This window comes from Odocoileus virginianus, chromosome 11, assembly GCF_023699985.2.
Source record: "Odocoileus virginianus isolate 20LAN1187 ecotype Illinois chromosome 11, Ovbor_1.2, whole genome shotgun sequence".
Taxonomy (NCBI): Eukaryota; Metazoa; Chordata; class Mammalia; order Artiodactyla; family Cervidae; genus Odocoileus; species Odocoileus virginianus.
Window position 1 is genome coordinate 10,045,980 of NC_069684.1, and position 14,165 is coordinate 10,060,144.

Genomic DNA, 14,165 nt, shown 5'->3' on the forward strand with positions numbered 1-14,165 from the left:
GCAGGGGCGTAGTGCTCTGCCTTCAGACTCTTTATGAGATTTCAGCTCTTAGTAAAGGGAACAGGTGGCAAAAAAAAAAATACTAAATTTTGGTTTGTTTTTGCCCTTTAACACCTGAATTTAAATAATTAGTCTTTTATTAAAATGAACACAGCATATAAATATAAATGCACAAGATAAACATTGCCTTTTGGATTTTGAGAGATATTTTTAAAATGGTAAAGAAAATTAAATTATTTTCCATATTTCAAGAAGGTGTTGTTATTATTTTTACGTCACTGAGCATAAAGAACTGTTGTGCCCTAGTAATAGGCGTAACACTTGAATTGAATGCATTTTGCTAGGAAAATGAGTCATTGCTTTGTGGGATGAGGTCTCTTATGATAACTAATGTAAGATTTTTGACGGGGGCAATAAACTATTAATATTGTTTATTATGAAGTACAGCACAAGATAACTACAGATGGAGGGAAGACCTCCATATGTAGTATTTAATAGGAAATTCAGAAGGGGCTCCATGGTCTCTCAGGTATTAAGAGAGTTAATTGCGTGTGTGAATTGGATAACTAATTCACCTTTGTTCAGACATTATAGACAGCTTTTATCTGAGGATACCAGTGCATTACAGACATTATTGAATTAGAGGTCATGTCATCTGATAGCGAAATACAGCCACCTCTGGTGTGGAACAAAATAACTTGCGTAGTAATAATCCATAATAATTTAGAACAAGGTCAGTAGGATGAATGTAATTATAGTCAATATTCTATTACCCAGTGTGGATTATTCATGTTGGAGATAATCTGGTAAATTTTCAATCCTAGTTTACCTCTGCTATTTGAAGCTTCCTCTTCCTGTTTTTCCTTTTCCTTCTCCAAATATTTTTTCTTATGCCATCTTATCATTTCTTATACTTCCTAAAGCTCATATTTCAACTGATTTTACCTTATTACTGTAGAAGATGTTTATAATCTGCTTTAAAGCCGTAGTCATGTGGCTTTCAAATTTTTCAGTTTTAGATCTGTTTGTTATCTTCACCAAATCTCTTTTTCTTTGCTGTTGACCATGCCTGCCTTTGAATGATCACATGGCCATGGAATTTGTCCTGGATTATTTAAATGGGGGGGAGGTGGGGGGGATGGGGGTGGGGAGAAGAGAGGAATTGCTTTTGACAGTTCATTTGGGTGTTTATTGTTTAATTTTAAAAAGATTTTATAATACAAATAGATAGTAGTAGAAATAGGGACTCTGAATTCATTTAATATTCAGCGAATTTATTGAGTATGTGCTATTAGGCTTTCTTTATGATGAACAAGACAGGAAAATAAACTTACTTCTTGTGGAGAGTCCAACAGAAAACAAGAGTGATACTATCAGCTAATAATGGGGACTATGCTCATTTCTGGGGCTTCCCAGGTGGTGCTAGTGGTAAAGAACTGGCCTGCCAATGCTGGAGATGCCAGAGACAAGGGTTCGATCCCTAGATCGGGGAGATTCCTTGGAGGAGGGAATGGCAACCCACTCCAGTATTCCTGCCTGGAGAATACCATGGACAGAGTAGCCTGGCTGGCTATGGTCCATAGAGTCACAAAGTATTGAACACAACTGAAGCGACTTAGCCCGCACTCATGCTCATTTTTAACACAGAGTGATCTAATCGAGAGTGACTGGGTGACAACTTTAGTTTTTCAAGGAAGTCTACTCTAAAATGTGATATTTTAGAGGAGTTCTGAATGACAAAAGAAATAACCCTTTGAATGTAAGGTGGAAGCCTGTTCTAGGTATAGGGATCAGTGTGAAAAATTGAAGGCAGAAGCAAACTTGGTGTGTCTGATGAACAAGGATGGAGACCATTCAGTTGGATCTAGCAAGCAATCGACAGCTTTGGTGGTATATGAAGCTACGGAAGAAGTAGGCAGGAGCAAGGTAGAGACTTTGGCTTTTCATTCAAGGGCATTGGGAAATGATTGGACATTTTAAGCAGTGACAAGGTCTGATTCACATTCAAGAAAATTCCTCTGACTGTTGTATGTGGAATGTATTTTAGAAAGTCAAGAGGAGACCAGTGAGCAGGCTAGTAAAGTAGTCTGGGCAAGAGATGATGATGGCATGGTCTTCTGGGATTCTAGTGGAGTTGCTTTGAGGGTAATCAATGGGACCTATGTGGGCTTCCCTGATAGCTCAGTTGGTAAAGAATCCACCTGCAATGCAGAAGACCCTGGTTCAGTTCCCCAGTTGGGAAGATCCTCTGGAGAAGGGAAAGGCTACCCACTCCAGTATTCTGGCCTAGAGAATTCCATGGACTGTATAGTCCATGGGATCGCAAAGAGTCGGACACGACTGAGCAACTTTCACTTTCACTTTCGCTTTCAGTGGGACCTATGCTGGATTTGAGGTTAGGGAGAGAAGACTTTAGGATAATTTCCTGGATTTGGCAAGTCAAGTGAACTGGATGGCGGACAGTGTGTTATCTTTTACGTGTCGCTGGTACTTTGTCACCTCTGTGAAATAGGAGTTTGTGCTTTTATCATAAAAATACCACTTTCCTATGCGTGAGTAGCTATTACTGAAAAAGTAAACATTGAAGAACTGTTTTCTCTATAATATGAATGCTTGAATATTTATGATTTAGGCTTTAAGTTCCCTTTGCTTATAGAACTATTGATTTTTCACATGAGTCTCTTGGACTAATTTTCTTAACATTTTAATTCATTCAGTTAGAAATATTTTGGGCACTCTCTGGGCTCTTAGTTTTAACATGCATGCTTGCATGCCAAGTCACTTCAGTTGTGTCTGACTCTTTTGTGACCTTATGGACTGTAGCCCACCAGGCTCTTCTGTCCGTGGGATTCTCCAGGCAAGGACACTGGGGTGGGTTGTCATGCCCTGGGATCTTCCCAACCCAGAGATTGAACCCACGTCTCTTACGTCTCCTGCATTAGCAGGCGGTTTCTTTACCACTAGCACCACCTGGGAAGCCCTGGTTCTAACGTGTTCTGTGCTCACTCGCTCGGTTGTGTCCGACTCTCTGCAGCCTCATGCACTGCAGGGTGCCAGGCTCCTCTGTCCATGGGATTCTCCAGGCAAGAATACTGGAGTGGCTTATCATGCATGCCCTACTCCAGGGGATCTTCCCAACCCAGGGATCGAACCCAGGTCTCCTGCATTGCAGGCAGATTCTTTACTGTCTGAGCTACCAGAGAAGCCCCAGTTCTAACGTGGTAACGAGCAAAACGAAGAATGTGCCCTCGTGGAGTTAACAGTATAGAGGCAGAGCAGACAGTAAGCAGATACATCAGTAAATATATGAGGGAATGCCAGAAGGGTGAGTTGAGGGTTTCTATTTTACATAGAGTGGTCGATCTTATTAAGACGGGGACATTTGGCAAATGACCTGAGGGAAGTGAGAGAGCGAGCAGATGTGAGCGTGGGAGGGAAGAGTGTCTCGGCAACAAGTGCACAGGCCTGGAGGCAGGAGTGTGTTTGCCGTACAGGAGGCAGCAAGGTCAGCTGTGGCTGGAGCGGAGGGGAGGGTGATAGGAAACGGTCTCCGGGAGTGCGGGCACACGTGGGCAGGACTGGCGTGCTCTCCTGAGACACTTTAAGAACATGGCTTTATTCTGAGTGGGTAGGAGGTTACTGGGGGATAGTGAGTGGAGCAGTGACAAGGTAGGGATCACTCTGGTTGCTTGGTGAAAAACAGAACCTAGGAGGGAAAATAGAAGTTAGGAGGGAGACCATTATGGAGGTTGTTGAAGTAATCCAGGAGAAGTCGACGCTGGCGTGGAGGTGGTGAGAAATGGTTATTAGATCATGATTGCATTTTGAAGACAGAACTGGCAGGGTTCTGCCTTGTATGACTCCATGGTTTGGGGCTCAAATAACTGAAAGAATGGTTTGCATCTACTAAGATGAAGAAAGCTCTGGGAAGAGTAGATTTAGAGAGGAAAACTGGAGATCGCGTGTTGGACGTTTGAGTTTGAAAGTGAGCGTGTTAGTCGCTCAGCGCTCTCTGACTCTTGGCAACCCGTGGACTGCAGCCCGCCAGGCTCCTCTGTCCATGGAGTTCTCCTGGCAAGAATAGTGGAGTGGGTTGCCATTTCCTTCTCCAGGGGATCTTCCCAACCCTGGGATTGAACCCAGGTCTCCCACATTGGAGGCAGATCCTTTACCATTTGAGCTAACCGGGAAGCCCCTTTTGAGTTTGAGTTGCTTGTTAAATTAAATTTCTAGGTGGCGTTGAGTAGGCAGTTGGAAATGGCAGACAGGATTTTAGGAGAGAGGGTTAAAACAGGTATTGTTCCTATGAATAGATCTCTTATTTTAATTCTGTTTGAAGAAGAAAAGGTGGGAGAAACAAATAAATTCAGTCAAGGCTATGCATATCGTTAAAAACTTCAGGTTCCTAAGATTACGGATTATGATTCATTGTGTATACAGATACCCGCACTTACAGGAATGCTTGGTACACAGAAGGAGCTCAGTGTATAATTGTTCAATACTGAGTAAGAAAAGATGAATGATTAGATTACAAGAAAGTGATTGGAAAAGCATCTGAGCATGAGCATACCAATTAGGTGGGGGAGAGGAGAGAGCTTCTCCTCGAGATGCCTGAGGACCCATGGGATGTAATGATTCTTACTAGCTAGTTTCTAAAAAATATTATAAAACGAATATTGAAAGAAATTCACGCTAGATAGAAGTCTATAAAATAGAAATGAAAATTATTCCTTATTCACTTTGATGCCCAAGAAATAGGGGGAATATTTTCAGAAACTTCCTTTGTATATAAACATACACTACGCCCTCTTCTTGCCTTTTCTAAATCCAGCTTGAATATCTGGAAGTTCACGGTTCATGTACTGTTGAAGCCTGGCTTGGAGAATTCTGAGCATTACTTTGCTAGTGTGTGAGATGAGTGCAATTGTGTGGTAGTTTGAGCATTCTTTGGCATTGCCTTTCTTTGGGATTGGAATGAAAACTGACCTTTTCCAGTCCTGTGGCCACTGCTGAGTTTTCCAAATTTGCTGGCATATTGCATGCAGCCCTTTCACAGCATCATCTTTTAGGATTTGAAATAGCTCAACTGGAATTCCATCACTTCTACTAGCTTTGTTCGTAGTGATGCTTCCTAAGGCCCACTTGACTTCATATTCCAGGATGTCTGGCTCTAGGTGAGTGATCACACCACCGTGATTATCTGGGTCATGAAGATCTTTTTTGTATAGTTCTTTTGTGTATTCTTGCCACCTCTTCTTAATATCTTCTGCTTCTGTTAGGTCCATATTGTTTCTCTCCTTTATTTTGCCCATCTTTGTGTGAAATGTTCCCTTAGTATCTCTAATTTTCTTGAAGAGATCTCTAGTCTTTCCCATTCTACTGTTTTCCTCTATTTCTTTGCACTGATCACTGAGGAAGGCTTTCTTATCTCTCTTTGCTGTTCTTTGAAACTCTGCATTCAAATGGGTATATCTTCCATTTTCTCCCTTGCTTTTTTCACTTCTCTTCTTTTCACAGCTATTTGTGAAGCCTCTTCAGACAGCCATTTTGCTTTTTTGCATTTCTTTTTCTTGGGGATGGTCTTGATCGCTGTCTCCTGTACAGTGTCACAAACCTCTTTCCATAGTTCTTCAGATGTTCAAGCTGGTTTTAGAAAAGGCAGAGGAACCAGAGATCAAATTCCCAACATCTGTTGGATCATCAAAAAAGCAAGAGAGTGCCAGAAAAACATCTATCTCTGCTTTATTGACTATGCCAAAGCCTTTGACTGTGTGGATCACCACAAACTGGAAAATTCTTCAAGATATGGGAATACCACACCACCTGACCTGCCTCTTGAGAAATCTGTATGCAGGTCAGGAAGCAACAGTTAGAACTGGACATGGAACAACAGACTGGTTCCAAATCAGGAACGGAGTACATCAAGGCTGTATATTATCACCGTGCTTTTTTAACTTATATGCATCATGAGAAACGCTGGGCTGGTGGAGCTCAAGCTGGAATCAAGATAGCCAGGAGAAACATCAATAACCTCAGATATGCAGATGACACCACCCTTATGGCAGAAAGTGAAGAAGAACTAAAGAGACTCTTGATGAAAGTGAAAGAGGAGAGTGAAAAAGTTGGCTTAAAACTCAACATTCCGGAAACTGAGATCATGGCATCCGGTCTCATCACTTCATGGCAAATAGATGGGGAAACAGTGGAAACAGTGATAGACTTTATTTTTGGGGGGCTCCAGAATCACTGCAGATGGTGACTGCAGTGATGAAATTAAAAGACGCTTACTCCTTAGAAGGAAAGTTATGACCACCCTAGACAATATATTAAAAAGCAGAGACATTACTTTGCCAGCAAAGGTCCATCTAGTCAAGGCTATGGTTTTTCCAGTCGTCATATATGGATGTGAGAGTTGGACTATAAAGAAAGCTGAGCGCCAAAGAATTGATGCTTTTGAACTGTGGTGTTGGAGAAGACTCTTGAGAGTCCCTTGGACTGCAAGGAGATCCAACCAGTCCATCCTAAAGGAGATCAGTCCTGGGTGTTCATTGGAAGGACTGACGTTGAAGCTGAAACTCCAGTACTTTAGCCACCTGATGCGAAGAGCTGACTCATTTGAAAAGACCCTGATGTTTTGGGAAAGATTGAAGGCGGGAGGAGAAGGGGACGACAGAGGATAAGATGGTTGGATGGCATCACTGACTTAATGGACATGAGTTTGAGTAAACTCTGGGAGTTGGTGATGGACAGGGAGGCCTGGTGTGCTGTAGTCCATGGGGTCACAAAGAGTCAGAAATGACTGAACTGAACTGAACTGAACTTGCTCTTCATCTTTCTGATTTTTAAAAACAAATGTATTTCACATATTGTTCTATAGCTTGCTCCCCCCCCCATCTTAATGGTGTACTTTGATCATCTTTCCTTGTGAGGCCTCGTATAGGTGTCTGTATTCAGAGAAGCAGTATAGTACAGTGATTGAAAACAAGGATCTTAGAGCCAGACAACATTAGCTTGAAGGTTGGCTCATAATTTACTAGTGGTGACCTTGCACAAACTATTTAACCTTTCTATGCCTGTTTCCTTATGTATAAAATAAGGATAATGAGAATTATGTAATTGTAATGATTACATAGGGTTGATGTAGGGATTAAGTATAAGTAAAATACTTAAAATAGTGCCTAGTACATGTTTGCACTATTATTGTTTATTTATTTTTGAATAGATACAGGGTATTTATTTGGTTGTGCTAATTTACCATAATTGATTTAAGTAGTCCTCTGTCAATTGTTGTTTAAATTGTTTCCAGTACTTGTCCGTATACATCTTTGTACATTTTTGTTTTGAGAGTTATTTAAATAATAGTTTATTCTAATAAATGATTGATTATTGAATAGAATAAACTATTTAAATAACCAATAATTTATTAGAATTGAATTAAATAACCTACATGTATAAATATTTATTTAAAATTAAATTAATTAAGTAAAATAAATTATTGTTTATTTATGAAACAAATTTTGTGAAGTAGAATTTCTGGGTCAAAAGATTATTTTTGATCATTTGTTCAGAAATATTTTATCATATGTATTAAAACAATTTCTATTCTGGTCAAGTAAATTGAACAGATTTTCTTTGCAATCTTGTAGAAAACCAGTAGATGAAAATCTTAATGAGAGAATTTTTATTAAACTTTATGGATTGCTATTTTTGTAGCTTAAAATAGCTAATATCTATAATTTTATACGCTTCAACAGGGCTTAGAAAAGTGTCACTTATATTCTTAGAGTATTAAAATTATGAATATTTTAGATATTTTCTATTTATATTTGTGATTTAGCACTAATAGGATTTTCTAGGTTAATGTCATTAATGTTACAATAATAATGTTGCTGTTTGTGTAAGCTTGTATATTAGGACTGATCTTAACTCTGTAGAAAGTAAAACCCATTCAGCTTCTGTGGACAAGAACTTCGTGGAATATGTTTTTTGTAAGTTATGTAGTTTTCATGATTTTGTAATTGAAAAAAAGTATGCCATAGGACCAAATTTTTGTTTCTGTAGCTCTATATTGAGCATTAAATCTAACTGGAACCCCCAAATAGAATGGAGATGAGCTGAAACAGTTTTTTTCTCTCTTGAAAATGCACAGTTTTTATATTTTGTGTTAGGGTACTCATTTAGGTTAGTAACAAATTTCATAAAGGAAATGCCAACAATTATATTAAAATTTTATCTCATAATGAAAAGAATGGAAATTAAATAAGATGCCATCGTTGATTAACCAAATTGGTAAACTTGCTAATGTTCAATATAGGTAAGATGCTATGAAGGTGGCTCTGGTACAGGTTGCAATAGGAGTGGATTCTGGTGTAGCCTTTCTGTAAAGCAGTTTAATGACTGCTTATCAGGAACATTAAATATATTCATACTTCCTGACCTACGACTTTCATTTCTGGTATTCTGTCCTGATGAAACAGTCAGAGGTGTTAAGTGTTTGTAAGTTAAACTATGAATATACATTATTTAAATTCTAATAGTAAAAGAATGGAAGCAAATGTTCAGCAGTAGAGGGACATTTAAACACCTTATCTGTCTATCTCATGGATATGCTCTGTAGCCGTTCAAGTTTGTATTCTCATGAAATTAGAAAATGTTTATGATAAGATGTTAGTATGAAAAAAAATGTTTACGTGTGAATTACATATTCTGAATTTTTTGCTGTTCTCCTTGTCCTTTTCTGTATTTAAATTTTTTTTCATAGTAGAACTGTTATATGTATCTGTTTTAGAATAAGAGGAAAGTATGACCAAAAAAATGACATTTTTAGTGTGCATAAGGTTTTCCTTGAAAGATTTTCAAAAATTTGTAAAAATATCATTGTTTTAAAACTTTATTTAATAAATATTTTTAATTCCTATTATTTTACTTAGTACACAGAATCCTCTCTTTGTAGTTATGAAGACCCTGCAGTCTGGTAAAAGAGCTGATGAAAGCATAAAAGTAATATTAGTAGGAAATAGAATGTTATTACATTTGTGTAATAAGAAGGATGAAGTGATCAGAGGATTCTGAGAAGTTAGGAATTGTATTCAGTGAGGACATGTAAAAAAATTGATAAAAGAAACAAATTCTGAAAGACCTTTAAGAATGGATAGGATTTTGACAAGTAGATATTGGGGAAACTAACTGGGAAGAAAATTCTAAGTGGTATAAGTATCAGTTCAGTTCAGTTCAGTCGCTCAGTCATGTCTGACTCTTTGCAACCCCATGGACTGCAGCACGCCAGGATGCATGGGATCACCAACTCCCGGAGTTTACTCAAACTCGTGTCCATTGAGTCAGTGATGCCATCCAACCATCTCATCCTCTGTCATCCCCCTCTCCTCTCGCCTTCAATCTTTCCCAGCATCAGGGTCTTTTCAAATGAGTCAGTACTTCGCATCAGGTGGCCAAAGTATTGGAGTTTCAGCTTTAGCATCTGTCCTTCCAGTGAATATTCGGGACTGATTTCCTTGATGATGGACTGGTTGGATCTCCTTATAGTCTAAGGGACTCTCAAGAGTCTTCTCCAACACCACAGTTCAAAAGCATCAATTCTTTGGCACTCAGCTTTTGTTTGAGCAAAAACCCAGCCTGTGTTATATGTGGAGAAATTCTGTTCGGGTAAAATGCCATAGTGATTTGAGGGAGAGAACCAAATCAGGGATTGATACTGCATTAGTAGGGGTTTAAATGCCCATATGGGGTTGGTACATCATTCAATGGGGCTTCCCAGGTGGCGCAGTGGTAAAGAATCCACCTGCCAATGCAGGAGATGCGGGTTTGACACCTGGGTCAAGAAGATCCCCTGGAGAAAGATATGGCAACCCACTCAAGTATTCTTGCCTGGAGAATCTCATGGACAGAGGAGCCTGGCAGGCTACAGTCCAGGGGGTCACAAAAAGTCAGACGCAATTGAAATGACTGAGGATGTACATCATTCAGGAGGTGGGCAGCAGGGGGATTTAGGTTCTTGGAGAAATGACATGATAAGATCTGTGCTGGGTAGCAATTAGTATGGCAGGGCGCCCCAAGAAGGACTGACAGTAGGGGTCTAGTTGTAGCTGTAACATTATTCGAGGAAACACAGAGTGATTGGAGGAATTAAAAGAAGAGGAGGACTGTGGGAAGCATGTGTAGATCTTATAGGACTTTGAAACTCGTCAGATGTAGGAAGAACAAGGGAGAGAAAATAGTCCAAGTTTGGTCCAAAGCTTTTGTGCCTCAGTAGCTCTGAAGTCAGAGAGAGGAAGTGATCTGGGGAGCAAAAATGAAGTTAAGCACATTCACTTTTGCATTTGAGCAGCTCATCCAGGTTGTGTGTGTGTGTGTGTGTGTGTGTGTGTGTGTGTGTGTGTCGTTCAGTCGTGTCCAACTCTTTGCGACCCCATGGACTGTAGTCTACTAGGCTCCTCTGTCCATGGGATTCTCCAGGCAAGAATACTGGAGTGGGTTGCCATTTCCTTCTCCAGGAGATCTTACTGACCCAGGGATCAAACCTGGGTCTTCTGCATTGCAGGTGGATGCTTTTTTTTTTTTTTAAACAGTCTGAGCTACTCGGGAAGCCCAATTAGCCTAAAAAGAAATGCAACTTTTCTTAGAGCTTTATTAGGTACTGTTCCTTGCTGATTACTGGAACGTTACAGCTACGGACAGTGTCCACTTTGTGGTGGCGTATCTCATCACAAATGAGTAACCATTTGAGTTAACAAGCATTGAGTGATGCCTGTCACTTCCTGCACACTTTATAGGCAGTAGATATATAAAGATGAAAAAGACTTGGTCCTGTTCTTATAGTAGTTATCATCTAAGAGCACTGAAAACAATATGCAACATTATTTTTGGATTTCACACAAGAATCCCAGCTTCAGGGCAGGCATTGCTTATTTATTCGTTTGGTTGCACTGTGTCTCCGTTGCTGCCCCTGAGCTGTCTCTAGTTTTGGCGAGTGAGGGGCGCACACATTCACTCATTGTGGTGCGCAGCCTTCTCATTGCTGGGGCTTCTCGTTGCCTCTGGGCCCTCAGGCTTCGGTAGTTGGCAGCACAGGGACTCAGTAGTCGCGACTCATGGGCTTAGTTGCTCTGTGGCATGTGGGATCTCCCCAGACCAGGAATCAAAGCCACGTCCCTTGCATTGGCAGGTGGACTCGTAACCCCTGGACCACGAGGAGAGAGTGCCGTGGCAGGCGTTATTACTGGTGTGCCAGTGAAGGCATTTGTGATAAGAGCAATGTCATCGTTGTTGTCAAAGAGATCAAAAAAGATGGAGTCGATGCATAGCTTATTTTGTGTGTGAGTGAGTGAATTTCAAAGCCATATATGAATCCTTAAACTAGCTTGAATGTGAGGAAATGAGACTCTGGAGTATAATCTAGTGATGACAGAAGGTTACCTAAGAAAAAGCCACAGGAAAAAGTTAAAAACCACAATGTTCTGAATTATAAAAATGGGATAAGACGGTAAACTAGATCGTTGGTAGAAGATGTCTGAGTATCCTAGGATTACTATTATGACAACTACCCTTTATAGCATTTACTCTCTGCTGGGCACCATGTGGGATATTTATGTTATTTATTGAGTTCCTTTAAATGAAATGAAATGCCAAGGAGAGAAAGAGTTTTTGGATGCTTCCGTTGACTTTTTACACATATAATTGACTGTCAATGATTATTTCCCCTAAGATTTAGTTGTTACATGATATTTAATAATGACATTTAAAAATGTGCTGAAAAAAACTGCCTTAATCTTGTTAGTATACAGGGTTTCATTTTTAGTGCATTATTTCCCTATTTTTGGAAGCAAAAGTATGTTCCCACAATTACTGCTTTTAAGATTTATGGATCAGACTTAACTATTCTTTCTTTTTTGTAATGCTGTTTTCTTGTCAGTAGAGCTTCGGTGGCCATGCTTGAAAAAATTATTAACAGAGCAGAACATAGATATTTCTAGAGTAAATTATATTTAAGTAGAATTTTAGCTGTGAAATTTCATATTAGTGTTTGTTGTAACCAGTTGCTCTTCAAAGGAAGAAATAGGTTGATATTTTTCAAAATAATTAATATTAGGCGATAGGCTTGAAACTGTACTCACCAGTAATAAAATATCTTATTTTATTTAGTTTCTTTTTTCATTGCAAAAATTTAAACTCTTTGTTGTCATGAATCCCAAATCCACGCTTGACTGTTCTTCCAGAAGGCATTTTTATTAAAATGCTTCTTATAGCATACTTGACATTAATGGTATCATTGACTGGTTTTTGATTATTAGAATACTTTTTTGTTTTTCTAGTGTCTTAAATATATAACCATTAATTTGGGATTCTTAAATTTTTTTTTTTTTGGTTGTACTTGTTCACAGGTGGCAAACTCTGGTCATATATCAGTAAGTTTCTCAACAGAAGTCCTGAAGAAAGCTTTGACATGGAAGAAATGAAAAAGTCTTCAGTTGCTAAAGTTCACCTGCAACAGCCGACTTGTAGTCCCCAGGACAGCACCAGCTTTGAATCCAGAGGAAGTGATGGTGGCGCCACTCTCCAAGTTCTGCCTTTGAAGACTAGCCTTACTCCAAGCTCTCAGGATGACAGCAACCAAGATGACGGTGGGCAAGACAGCTCTCCAAGATGGCCAGACTCTGGCTCAAGTTCCGAAGAAGAATGTACGACTAGTTATTTAACATTGTGCAATGAGTATGGGCAAGAGAAGATTGATCCAGGGTCTTTGAGTGAGGAACCTTTCATGAAGACTGAAAGGAATGATGTTGATACCAAAGCTATAGAAAACTTCCCAGGACAGCTTGCTACTGACAGCGACAGCCCCAGCAGACAGCTGAAGTTCTTCCCTGGAGACGATGGCCTTGAAGCAGCTAGTTCTCCAAGAACATCAGATTCCCTCAGTAGATCTAAAAACATCCCCATGGAATTCTTTAGGATAGATAGTAAGGACAGCACTAGTGAACTCCTAGGACTTGATTTTGGAGAAAAACTGTATAGTCTGAAGTCAGAACCTTTGAAATCGTTCTTCGCTCTGTCGGATGGAGAGAGCACTCCCAGGAGTGTTAGTACTAGTGAAGGCAAGGTAGAGTGTATAGCTCAGGACACTATTAGCAGGGGCTCAGACGACTCAGTCCCCGTTATTTCTTTTAAAGATGCTGCTTTTGATGATGTCAGTGGTACTGATGAAGGAAGGCCTGATCTTCTTGTAAATCTACCTGGTGAACTGGAGTCAATGAAAGATGGCGTGGCAATGGGACCTACTAAGTTCACACAGACTAATATAGGCATAATAGAAAGTAAACTGTTGGAAACCCCTGATGTTTTATGCCTCAGGCTCAGTACTGAACAGTGCCAAGCACATGAAGAGAAAGGCACAGAGGCACTGAGTGATCCCTGTGGGCCTAAAGCCCATAGGATAACAGAGAAACACTACATACAGGGGGATCTTGGGATGTTATTTTTACCGGCTGTTGATCATGGTGATACGGCAGACGTGTCTTTGTTGCACAGTTCAGGGTCTAAGTTCCAAGGACTTAGCCCGGGTGAGTCACCGGGAACTGCAGACAGCACAGAAGAAAGCTCATTCCACATTTCTGACCCACTCTCAGGTGCTAATGAATGTGACGCAAATGCAGACACTTTAAAAACTGAGGAAGTCTTGCTGTTTACAGACCAAACTGATGATTTGGCTAAAGAGGAGCCCGCTATATTTCAGAGAGACTCGGAGCCTAAGGGAGAGAGTGGGCTAGCACAAGAAGGAGACAAGGAAATACATCAGATTTTTGAGGACCTTGATAAAAAATTAGCACTCAACTCCAGGTTTTACATCCCGGAGGGCTGCATTCAAAGATGGGCAGCTGAAATGGTGGTAGCCCTTGATGCTTTACATAGAGAGGGGATTGTGTGCCGCGATTTGAACCCAAACAACATCTTATTGAATGATAGAGGTCAGGAACTTTTGCAAATGCATTTCTTTTTATTCGCTGTTGCTTCCAATTAACTGAGTAGGCGTTTTATCTTGTAATTAGTATCTTCATTTCCTGTCTAGAGCTTCATTATCAGTGCAGCAAATTCACCCCCAGTAATAGCTTCTAGTACTTAATGATGCCATTATTCTTAATGATACTGTTTTT

General features: G+C 39.9%; 1 protein-coding gene across 3 annotated transcripts in view; it reads left to right on the forward strand.

The window, feature by feature from the left end:
• Positions 1–14,165, forward strand: part of RPS6KC1 (ribosomal protein S6 kinase C1) — a 203,638-nt gene that overhangs the window by 158,210 nt on the left and 31,263 nt on the right. For all 3 annotated transcript variants that reach the window (XM_070473923.1, XM_070473922.1, XM_070473924.1), the window contains one exon: positions 12,399–13,979. In XM_070473923.1, the coding sequence (XP_070330024.1) occupies positions 12,399–13,979 (1,581 nt within the window). The remainder of the gene's footprint in view (positions 1–12,398; positions 13,980–14,165) is intronic.